The sequence below is a fragment of the Petaurus breviceps genome, unplaced genomic scaffold (genome assembly GCF_028583685.1).
Source record: "Petaurus breviceps papuanus isolate PSGF00001 unplaced genomic scaffold, PetGlider_PUasm1.0 175, whole genome shotgun sequence".
Taxonomy (NCBI): Eukaryota; Metazoa; Chordata; class Mammalia; order Diprotodontia; family Petauridae; genus Petaurus; species Petaurus breviceps.
The window spans coordinates 4494405-4507045 of NW_027185764.1; the positions used below are offsets into that span (position 1 = coordinate 4494405).

Genomic DNA, 12641 nt, shown 5'->3' on the forward strand with positions numbered 1-12641 from the left:
GTCTTCAATTCAATGAATAATGACTAGGAGTTCTCTTGATGAAAAGCACTCTAGCAAGTAGAATGATTAAGGAAGTTATTTTTTTCCTGTGTTTGGAGGTTTAAAGCAAATAAAAAGGTCTTGTTTGAAGGCATAGATAAAACTGTTCATTTCCATGCTGAATTCTTTTGCATTCCCCAGTGGCATGTCTATTTTTTTAATGTCTACCAACTGGATTTTAAGTCCAATTGTCTTGTATAAGTTCAAACTCTTCTTACCCCCCCCCCATTTCATTCAGTCCAGCTGATCTAATCTACTAAATTAATATAGGAAGTAAAAAGGGAGTAACATATACATCCTGGAAAGGGGTTATCAACTTCTTAATTACTTGGCTGATTGCTAAAAAAGAAATTACTTAACAATAGATTTTCCAAGCCATTAGTGTCCTTCCACTTGATTAAAAATGAGTTCATTGCTCTCAATTCATCCACTGTCTAGGGGAAGTAAGAGATCCAGATTATGAAGACTGCATGCCTTGTGAAGAAGGATGCCTGGGCTGCAGGTCAGGTACGTCGTATTCTGATACCAGTTTATACTCTTTGTCTGTGACTTGGCTTCATATTTATTCTCTCCAGAGCCCATGGAAGAAATCATGAGTGTTTAGCAGTGTTACAGAGCTGGGCCTAAGACAGGCTAGCTATTCACAAGCTTATCTGTAGAGGGATCTCTCAATATCATTAAGTCCAGTCCTGTTCAACATACATTTTTTTTTTCTTTTTTTGGAGGGGGGAAGGCCAGGCAATTGGGGTTAAGTTACTTGCACAAGGTTGCATAGCTAGTAAGTGACAAATGTCTGTGACCGGATTTGAACTCAGGTCCTCCTGACTCCAAGGCCGGTGCTCCATTCACTGTGCCACCTAGCCGCCCCTCAACATACACTTTTAAAGACCCTTAATGTTTTGTAGGTCCTAGGAGTAAAGGGCAAAAATTAAACATGATCCTTGCCTTCAAGGGGCATACATTCTATTGGAGGAGGGCCAGTGTAGAGATACTGTGGGCCTACAAATAGGTACAGGGTTATGCTAAGTGGGGCAGTGGATATCATGCTGGTCCTGGAGTCAGGAAGACCTGAGTTCAAATCCAACTTCAGACATTTACTAGCTATGTGACTCTGGGCAAGTCACTTACCCCTGTTTTCCCCAGTTTCCTCATCTGTAAAATGAGATGGTGAAGAAAATGGTGAACCACACCAATATCTTTTCTGAGAAAACCAAGAAGAGTTAGAACATAACTGAAAAAATAACTGAACTGAGCAAATAACAAAATAATTTCAACAGCTGATGAGATCAGAAAAGGCCTTTAGGACCCTTTACACTATGCTTTGAGGTTAGCTTGGAGTCTTACCCAGAGGGAGGGAACTAGGACTCTTTTCCTGGGTCCTTGTCAGTACCTCTTTTGGGTAATGCTAAGAAATAAATTTAACAGGTGAAGAGGGAGAGGAGGAATAACTGTGTTGCTGAGTTTGGACAGTAATGAATAAAGAAATGAACCCGGGCAAAGCAGCTCTAAATCGCTTGGATTCATGAAGCCTACTTGGACTGGAAACAATATGAAAATGTCAAAGATAAAGTTCAAGGGGGGAGAGATTGGGGATTTTCCTTGATAAAACCTTCCCTGAGGCTCAGAGTCTTAGAAATCCTCAAATGCAGGCAGCACAATGATATCTGTGAAGTCTCAAACTCTATTATGGAGGCAGGAATACCTGTTATGCTTCAAGAGAATTGTCAAATTCAAATTAACACTTTTTTTTCCTCTCTTCCTCTAGAGGGGAAAACATACTTTTTAATACTCAACAAAGTTCTGTAAGTCAATAGGTTCAGAATGCAAAGCAAAGAGAAGAGAAATTGCCATGTTCAGGCACTGGACCCTGGTGTCAATTTAAGCCAAGCCTGAGCATCTCTGGTGTCTGGAATCTTGGGCCCTTAAACCTTCCTCCCCCCGCCAAAAAAAAAAAAAAAAAACCACCAGTGATGTTTTTGGGTTGAGCTTTCAGCAAGACAATCAGTGATTTTCCAGCTGGGGAGAGCACGGTCCCTAAATGAGTTGGGAGGAATATGGAAGAGAGATGCCTCTCTCTCCATCACAGGGAAAGTAACTAACCTGGTGTGCAATCTAGTACTGGACTGAGAAGAGGAAACATGACAGACTGAATAAACCGCATTGAACTTCAGTTCAGGAAGACCTAGATTTGTGTCTTGTTTCAGACACTCACTGTGTGACCTTGGGCGAGTCACTCTATTTGTGCCTCAGTCTCCTTATCTGTAAAATAAGAGGATTGAACTTGATGGTCTCTTAAGATTACTTCCTGCTCTAAATCTATGGTCCTATAATCCCGTTTATTAACCCTAAGTAATGAGGTTGAGTTGATTTTTGAAAATGATATTTCTGGGGGAGGCAATCAGGGTTAAGTGACTTGCCCAGGGTCACACAGTGTGCCACTTACCTGCTCCCAGAAATAATATTTTAATTGTGTGTGGTCTGATAGAAGTTCATCCCTCAAATGCTTCCACCATGAAATGGTATAGACATACTTCTGAAAATTCCTGTAGAGAAGATTTCTATGCATGGATTCTTGTTTTCTTTAACTTTTACTATCTATAATTGCATTAATTAGAGCCTGAGAGGATCGCCTATTCTAGCACAACCCCTCTCATTTCCCAAGATGAAGAAACTAAGACCTGAAAGGTTAAATCAAGTGCCTAAGATCACATGGGTATGAAGTGGTTGGACTGGGGCTAAAAACCAGGCACCCTGCCTCCAAAGCCAGTGTGCTTTTCCATAGTCCTAAACTGTCTTTCCTTTTTTTCAAAAACTGCAATCCCAAAACCTCAGGATGGCTCAAAGGTATCCCTGGGTCATTAAAGTCTATTAATGGAACACAAGCTCTGTAGGTCCTTTGCCATGCTGGGAGGGCTTCCAGGAGAATCCATGGCCTAGTAATAGATGGCTTCTGCTTTCTGAAATCCAACCTACCTAAGAATGGAAAGGCAAATCACTAGTGTGGGGGCCGATGCGTGATGAATGCTTTCCCCATGGAAACCCATGACAGAAATGCATAATGACCCTCAATCCCAGCAACCTCTTTGACAAGAATGGCGGCAAAATGTCAGAAAAGATATGGAGAATCACATCAGTTTTAGACAATCTACAAACATTAATTTAGCATTTGGTATTCTATATGTGATGTGCTAACCTTGTACAGGGAAAACGGGATGAATGGATGCTGTATGAATCGAATCATATCAATCCTTTAAAAATTTGTATTATGTACTTTACTAATATGAACCTGTCTGTGTACAAATAACAACAAAAAAGATTTGTATATGAAATTCCAAATCCCTGTTATGTATAGGTTGGGCTTTTTAAGGCATACATTAAATTTACTATGATAATACAAACACTTCCCTGATTGTCTCTCCTTCTGAATTTCCTTCTGCTCTCTCTTTGTATTTTTAATGTTTATCAACAGTCTCTCTTCCTTTTTCTTTCTTTGCTTCCTTACTTTCTTCCCTCTTTCTCTTCACCCTGCTGCCTCCTATGAACTAAGAGCTATATATTATTTAGAAGGGAAAACAATACAATTCTTCCCTTTAAGGAAGGATTCCCTTACCTTTAAGGCATTTTCTTTCATTCTTTGTATTTAAATACTTGTGTTTAAAGTATGATACAATTCACATACATATTAAAACTAATAATAATAAACTAACTACAAATAATAAACTGAAAAAATAACCAAATAAAAAGAAATCAATAATAATAGAGTCACAAATCCATCCCCATATTTATAAATTCTATTAACAATTCTATAATTCCAGTTTAGAGGGTGGATTTGAATACCACCTCTGATTCCTGATACTTTCTCTGACATTTGACTAGTCACTTGACATGAGTTTCCTTAGCTGTAAAATAAAGGGGTTGGACTTAATAGCCTCTTAGATCCCTTTCAACTCTGTATCTAGGGTCTCATGATCCAAACCAAAGTGGTGGAGCTCAGTGGGGCTTAAGCCAAGGCAAGGAAAGATTCTCTGCTGAGTTTATAAGAAGAAGTCTTGTGGCCAAAAAAGATTTTTATGGGGAACGGGTGCATCAAGAGCTTAGTAGTTCACCATTTAGATATTGCTTTTCGCTAAGCAAACTTTTCTCCTTGGTGTGCAAAGAGGAAATCAGCAACATAAAGGAAATTCTCTTCTCTCGGGGCATATTGTGATGGAGGACATGATTATGGCTCATGGTGTCCCCAGAATATCAGCAATTTGTTTCTGATTCTCCTAGGGCTTTCCAGGGTTACTCAAGCATTGGCCTTTTGTAAAGCCCAACCAATCCTTTGATGACAATTTAGCTCCATATGCAGATTCAATCTTAAACTGTTTTTACCCAACACCAAAGATGAGGATGAAAGTAGAAAAATCCAGTCAAGAATCCAGATGTTTTGTCTATGCTTTGCCAAATGTTTGGAAACATCTGACATTTTAAGCTTGAGTTTTTCCATCTGGATATTTTGTACAATTCAAAAGACATGAAGAGCAAGGCACTGTGCTAGGCACTGGGGACACAAGGAAAAGGCAGATTATCTAAGAGATGGGGAAGATTGCTTATTCTGCATCAAGCCTCAAATAAACTATGATCCTTCATGAGCGAACAGCTGGACTTTCTACTGCTCATGTCAAATAACAATGAACAGGAAGGATGTGAATAAATGTCACTAGAAGATTATTTCTCTGACTATGCAGAAAATACAGAATTGGGTACACTTGGGGGAAAAATAAGAGAGCTCCAATCCAGAATTTACTATTTGGTTAGATTTTTCTTCTTCACCCAAGCTGTTAGCTTGTAGCATTTTAAAAAATATTATTTAGTTCCAAAAGACTTTGAAGAAAAATTCCTTTCTTTATTAAGCAAGATTTTTTGAATTATAAGTTTATTAAACTAAAGCAAAATATTTTACATAGCATTCTTCTTCATTAACAGAAGAGAATATTAGATGAAGTTATTTTAGTATGCAATTGAACAAATACATACTAAGAATAAAGGACCCAGGCTGGGCCCTGGGAAATAAAATTGAGCAAGACACATTCCTGCTCTCAAGGTGCACACAATTTAGTATGGAAATAAGGAAGTCAAATAAATAATCATAATAATTGATATGTGAGTAGCATTTTAAAGGTTGCTTTACAAGAGGCTATTTGATGGAGGCTAATAACAATCTTATAAAAAAGGTTCTGAAAATATTCTTATACTCATTTTATAGGTGAGGAAGTAGAGACTCGGCTGCTGTGACTAATCTATGGTCACACAGCTAGTAAGTATCAGAGACGGGATTTGAACCCAGGTCCACCTGACGAAATCTAGCATTCTTTCCACTCTACCACACAATCTCTTAATCAAATGAGCTATTTGAAAAATACTTAGCACAGTTTCTGGCACATAGTAGGTGCGATATAAATATTATCATTGTCATCATAATCATTATTATGATTATATAAGGCAGAATGTGATCAGAAAAAGGCATGAAGCAAAGGGTGCTGGAGGGCGATAACACTTCTGATAGAGTATGAAGATTAGAAAAATCTTGAAAACCTGGAAAGATTTACATGAACTGATGCAAAGTGAAGTGAGCAGAACTGGAAGAACATTGTATACAGTAACAGTGACAATGTATAATGATCAACTATGACTGACTTTGCTCTTCTCAGCAATACAGTGATCCAAGGCAATTCCAAAAAACTCACGATGGAAAATGCTCTCCACATACAGAGAAAGAGCTATGGAGTCTGAATGTAGATTGAAGCATACTATTTTCACTTTATTTTTTTTCATTTTGGGAGGGTCTGTTTCTTCTTCTACAACATGACTAATATGAAAATGTTTTACATGATTGCACATATATAACCTACATTAAATTGTTTACCGTATTAGAAAAAGGGGAGGGGAAAGAGGGAGAAAATTTGAAACTCATAATTTTTTTAAAAGAATGTTAAAAATTATCTTTACATGTAACTGGGGAAAATATTATTAAAAAAAAGAAAAGGCTTCATGAGCAAGGTGACAGTTGACATAGGTTTAAAAGATAGGTAGGATTTTAAAAGATAGTAATATTGGGAAAGAGCATTCTCAGGTAAGAGAACCATGTGTTCTGAGGTCTGGAAGTGGGAAAACATAGGAAATTAGACTATTGTGTTGAACACTAGATCAGGATTCAAGTTTGGTCCCATTTTGACTTACTTATTAACCACATGTGTTAATTTGACTCATCAATTGATTCTCGATTAATGCTATACCTGTAACCTGGTCAATAGGGATGACTGAGTAGTCAGAGACACTATGGTGAACTGAATAGAAGGCTGGATTTGGGGTCATGAAGACCTGGATTCCCATTCTGCCTCAGCTATTTAACCAACTGTGTGATCTTGGTTGAGTTACTTAATCTCTTTGCATTTCAGCTTCTTCAGGTGTCAAATGAGGGGTGCAACAACTGCTAATGTCCCTCCCCACTCTAAATCCATGATCCTATGAATTTTCATCCTGACAAATATTTGCTTATTGCCTGCCATGTGTATATGGCAGTCATGTGCACTCTAGGGGTTACAAAGAAATCAGACACCTGACAATGGCTCTAAAGTCACTTACTGTGGAGCCGAGGGGACAAGATACACACAGCTAAAAACAATAGGAGGCAACAGCATGACAGATGTCCCCAAACAACGAGCGCTAAGAGCCAAATGAATACAGAGAGTAATTGCCCAAAAAGTTCCAAGGAGAAGAGATCTCTGGGGGTTGGAGTATTAGGGAGGTTTTCAGTGAAGTTTGAAGACTTGAGTTGCTAGGCAGAAAGGGAAGAGAAATGGATTTCTCTGGAATATTAGGGAATAGAAAACATTTATTTTATATCTCTCCCCAGTTTCTTCCAGGACCACCACACTTACATCCTAGCCAGTATACCATCCTCACTCTTATGAGCACTAATCAGGAATCAGGTCTGCTTAATGGAGAGGTACCATCTATGCCAAACAAAGGATTATAGATCTGGAACAAGAAAGCCACCTTGTGCAACCTTCTTATTTTACAGATGAGGAAACTGAGGCCTAGGGAAGTGAAGACTTGCCCATGGTCACAAAGTATCAGAGGCAGGATTTGAACTCAGGTCCTTTGACCTCAGGGACAGTGTTCTTTCATCTGTATCATGCTGCTTCCCCATAAATTGCTGATTTTCAAAGAATCAGAATCTAATACAACATTTGAACTATGCTGAATAATACTACATCTTTGAAGATTCAGGAAGTCCTTCGTAGCCTTACAGTGCCTCAGGGACATAATTATTGACATCAATTATCACTGCTGTGGATGTGCTAGAAGCTCTAGTTAATAGAGATTTTTTTTTTATGAATAAAACACCAGATAAGAGAGTTTTACTTTCTAAGCATATAACCCCCATGTCAAAAATCCTCTCATGACATAGGTCCACCTGAGGGGATTCTCTCCCTTTCTTGACTCCTATCCCCCATCTAAAAACCTAGGAAATGCATGTGTAGCCCCTCTCATTATACTTAGATAGACTCTACTTGCAAACCCCACTGGTTGCAAAATAAAAGAAACAAATTTCACTTAGAGCATAGAAAAAGAAACGACCAAGCTCTTAAATGTACCTTCCAAAGATAAATCCTTTCATGATGATCTGTGTAACTTTGTAGTCACTTGCAGTCGCTGGGAGGCAGGTTACCCCCTGGGTTCCCCCAGCCCTACCTCCCACACTTCACAGTGGTTCTGGTGGTATCAGGCATTACTGATAGGTTCCCAGAGCCCCACTCTGATGCCTCCAGCTGCATTGCTTAGCTCATTCCTTATCCCACCTTCTCCTTCACTGCTTACCATTCCCAGCGGGTAACGTTGGGTGACTTTCAGACATGGTCATGCCCTCTGTCAGAGCTCATATTTCCACTGTCATCGGGAATCATCTCCATATGCTACAGAGGGGAAGACCTCCAGGGTTCACCTCATCTGAAAGAAGACGATAAGAGATACATACTATTCTTCCTATGTTACAGCTTTAGAGATGCATTCCCAGACTAAGGACCGTGTCTCCTCTCAATGAGGCTTTCCCCCTTGGCTACTACTCTTGCTAACGCTGGCATCACAAAAAGCTCTCCAGGCTAGATGTGTAGTTTCCAAATCTGAACATATGTTTACAGTATCATAGGTTTAAACTTTAGGTTTAACTTTAGGGACCTTAGTTAGGCTACAATTGTTCAGCTCATGACCCCATTTGGGGTTTTCTTGGCAGAGATACTGGAGTGGTTTGCCATTTCCTTCTCCAGCTCATTTTACAGATGAGAAAACTGAGGCAAACAGGGTGAAGTGACTTGCCTAGGGTCACACAGATAGTAAGTACCAGAGCTGGATTTGAACTAAGGTTTTCCTGACTCCAGGCCCAGTGCTCTATCCTCTCTGTGCCACCTAGCTGCAGAAGGGACCTTGAAGGCTATCAAATCCAAGCTTCCTCACATTACATGAGAGGAAACCAAAGCCCAGAGGAGTTAAATGTCTTGCCTAGGATTATACAGGACCATCAGTCCTCCTATTCCATATTCTAACACCCTAACTATTATATCATGCTGCCTTTTAAGAAATTGGGGGGGAGGGAACTGGTTAGTCTCAATGCTCCATGACCTTCTAGGTCCCTTACAACTCTTGTGGGATCTAATCTTGTTCAATCTACAATAAAAGAAACTGAGGCAGAGCTCTGAACCAATGGAATTTTATTAAAGGGTCTACATCCCCCTCTAATGAAGTGAACCTCAGATCTTCCTTATGACCTGAGATGTCCCTTTCCTTTAAGTCTTAGTTTTGTAGTGCTTGCTACCCAGATGATACCAAAGAGGTAAAGTAAAACACATAATCTCATTGGTTGATAGACCTATATCTTGACCTTCTAGGAGAACTTTCAGCTCATGCTTGAGATAGATTAACTGGTAGAAGATAGTCAAATATGGGCAGAGGTGATGGTCTTCCACTAGCCCCATGTTGAGCAAAAAGATTGGGGAATAGATTTGTAGGCAGCTCTTGCTATGTGAAGACAGGGTCACCTATTGGTCAAGTCCTCACAGGATCTGTTGGCCAAGTGCCATAGGGCCATTTCCCTAGTCAAGGGATAATAAGGGTGGAGGTACAATCAAAAATAGCTTTCCATGCCATTGAGTCACCTCCACCACACAGGGCTTGGTCATTTACTCATCAGCAGATTCACTAGACTGACTAACTGTATATCAGTAGAGAAGTACAACAGTAGTAAACACTGCCCCTAAGGAATCCAACTCAACTGAATGATACTAACCAGGGTTCTAAATAAAACAGACCTAAATTAATAATTTCTCACACTCTAAATCTCTTGTGAGAATTTTCAGTGTCTTTGCTAGCCATTACACAAATAAGCCAGCACAGGTAGTTTATTTATCCACTCAAGAGGGTGACATACTCCAACAATGGTGATAGGCATCGTGTCTCCCAATTCCACGAATGACAGAGAGAGAGAGAGAGAGAGAGAGAGAGAGAGAGAGAGGGAGAGAGAGAGAGAGAGAGAGAGAGAGAGAGAGAGAGAGAGAGAGAGAGAGATGGAGAGACACAGAGAGAGAGACAGAGAGAGATGGAGAGACACAGAGAGACAGAGAGAGAGAGACAGACAGAGAGAGAGAGAGAGACAGAGAGAGAGACAGAGAGAGAGAGAGAGACAGAGAGAGAGAGAGAGAGAGAGAGAGAGAGAGAGAGAGAGAGAGAGAGAGAGAGAGAGAGAGAGAGAGAGAGAGAGAGAGAGAGAGAGAGAGAGAGAGAGAGAGAGAAGGAGAGGGAGAGAGAGAGATGGGGAGAAAGAGAGAGTATCTTCCTCTGAGCTACATGACCCAAAAAGTTTGAATAAGATCACATAGGGCTGTAGACAGGAAAGAGTACTTTTTAGCAAAAGAAAATGGATGTGTAAACTGTTTCAACAGTCTTTAGCATAGTTATTCCTATCAGACCAAAGAAAACAATATCTTCATTATCAATTATTTGTTAAGCTTCTACTAAGGGCCTTATTAGATACATATTATTAGGACATATATACAGAGAGAGAGGAGAAGAGAAAAGAAGAGGAGAGGAGAGGAGAGGAGAGGAGAGGAGAGGAGAGGAGAGGAGGATGGAGGGGAGGGGAGGGGAGGGGAGGGGGGGGGGGGGGGGGGGGGGGGGGGGGGGGATGGGGGGGGTGGAGAGGAAGTGGGGGGGAGTGGGGGGAGCTTGTCAACGTTTTTCCGATCTGCGTGGGGGGGAGGGGGGAGGAGAGGGGAGAGGGGAGGGGAGGGGAGAGGAGAGGAGAGAAGACAAGAGAAGAAAGATGAATATAATATAGATACCATTAGGGAAGGGGGTGAGTTCCTGAAATTATTCAAAGTCCTATGAATTATCTTTTGTAATTGTAAAGTGATTGGGGGAAGAGAGACACTGAAGAAGACATTCAGTAACATTGTGTCACAGAGGAAAAGAAAGAAATGCAATAACACCAAAGATAGCACAAAATGGGGTCGGTTTTGTTCTCCCCCAAATCCTCTTTTCACCCTTTGATTTTATAATTCTGTGACCATTGGTGCTTTTGCTTTCATAAAGGCAGCTGGGTGCTGTAGAGCATAGAATGCTAGACCTGGAGTAAGGAAGCTCCTTGTTCAGTTGTGTCTGACTCTTTGTGACCCCTTTTGGGGTTTTCTTGGAAAAGATACTGGAGTGGTTTGCCCTTTCCTTCTGCAGTCCATTTTACAGATGAGAAAACTGAGGTAAACAGGGTTAAGTGCCTAGGGTCATACAGCTAGTATGTGTCCAAGACAGCATTTAAATTCAGGTCTTCCTGACTCTGAGCTCCGTGCTACTGAGCTGCCCCTGGAGTCAGGAAGACCTGAATTCAAATCCAACCTTAGACACTACTGTGTGACTCTCTGCCTCAGTTACCTCAACTGCAAACTGGGGGTGATAACAGCACCTAGCTCCCAGGATTGTTGTGAGGATCAAATAAGACACTACTTGGGAAGCATTTAACAAAGTACCTAGCACCTAGTACACTTTATGTAAGTGCTTATTTTCTCCCCCTTCCCTTGCTTTAACATGTGAGGACATGGCCCCGTCTCTGGTACCAAGAGAGTCCAATATCAGTTTCAGATAATGAAGAACATCAGTTTCAATGTTCTTTCTTTCTTAGAAACGCAGGAGGGATGTCTACCACCTGAACAAACATTTATTCCTTGTTTGTTCAGAAGTTGGCGGAGTTTTTTGTCTCTTAAATCCCCAAAGTCTGGTCACTAGGTGGCACAGTGGGTAGAGTGCTGGGTCTATAGTAAGGACTGAGTTCAAATTTGACCTCAAACACTTAATAGCCGTGTGACCCTGGGCAAGTCACTTGATCTTGTTTGTCTCCATTTCCTCATCTGTAAAATGAGCTGGAGAAGGAAATGGCAAACCACTCCAGTATCTTTGCCAAGAAAACCCCAAGTGGGGTCACAAACAGTTGGGCACAACTGAACAACAACAACAAAAAATCCCCAAAGAATTTCTCAGTGGCAAGGGCTTGAGATTGTAGAAATCATATTAGGCTGCTACAGTCACACCCAAGACCCTGGACCACAAGAAGGAAGATTTGCACCCTCTAGGCTCTCAAACTATCCAGCAGGGACCTGACTACATTAGGATACTCTGATTCCAGATCTTACAACAAGGCCCTCTCTGGATTAGAAGGAAATTTTAAAAAACAATGTGCTTTGTTTCTCTCCTGAGTTTTTTATGCTGGGGAGCACCCTGCCCAACCCATTCATCTGTTTTGCTGAACTGATGGGTCAGAATGGTTTAGGACAGGGGCCTCAAGGCCATAGGTCCCCAACCCCAGCAGATACTTACAAATACATTTCACAAGATCCTGGATTTAGAGATGGAAGAGGCACCCATCTTCTGTTCCAAAACGCCTTATTTTACAGAGGAAGTAACTGAGGTGAAGGTACTTGCCCAAGGTCACATGAGCATTTATGTGACAGAGGTAAGGTTTGAACCCAGGTTCTCTGATTGGATTCAGGGCACTTTCCATCGACCCATACCACAGATTCAGAAAAGACGATTACATACCTGGCCCAGACCCATGTTGTCCAGATACCATGTTCCTGGGCAGTAGGCAGAATAGGTTCATGCTTTCTAGAGTTGCCTAGTTGAAGGAGGCCAAGGAAGTCCTGTTGCCAATCCAAGAAGGCCTTAGCAAGCCCTGCTTCCTTTGTCCATTCTGTCCAACCACCCCCAAAGCTTATACTCAGGGACGATGGCTTCTATGGTGCCTGATAAAAACTTCATGGAGTACAAAGAATGCTACATTTACATACCCTAGATTTGACACCCCACGCCCTCATTGCCTATGTGACCTTAGATAACAATAAATGACAAGCATTCGTATAGTACCTTATGATTCACAAAATGCTTTTATACATATCTCATTTTATCCTCATAACAACTTGAGGAGATAGGTGCTATTATTATCCTCATTTTATAGATGAGGAAACTAAGGCAGACAAAGATTAAGTGACTTACCCAGGGTCACACAGCTAGGATGT

At 40.9% G+C, this 12641-nt stretch overlaps 1 protein-coding gene across 1 annotated transcript in view; it reads left to right on the plus strand.

The window, feature by feature from the left end:
* PCSK5 (proprotein convertase subtilisin/kexin type 5) overlaps positions 1–12641 on the plus strand; it is a 609050-nt gene that overhangs the window by 513203 nt on the left and 83206 nt on the right. The window contains exon 25 of the mRNA XM_069085345.1: positions 478–546. Within this exon, the coding sequence (XP_068941446.1) occupies positions 478–546 (69 nt within the window). The remainder of the gene's footprint in view (positions 1–477; positions 547–12641) is intronic.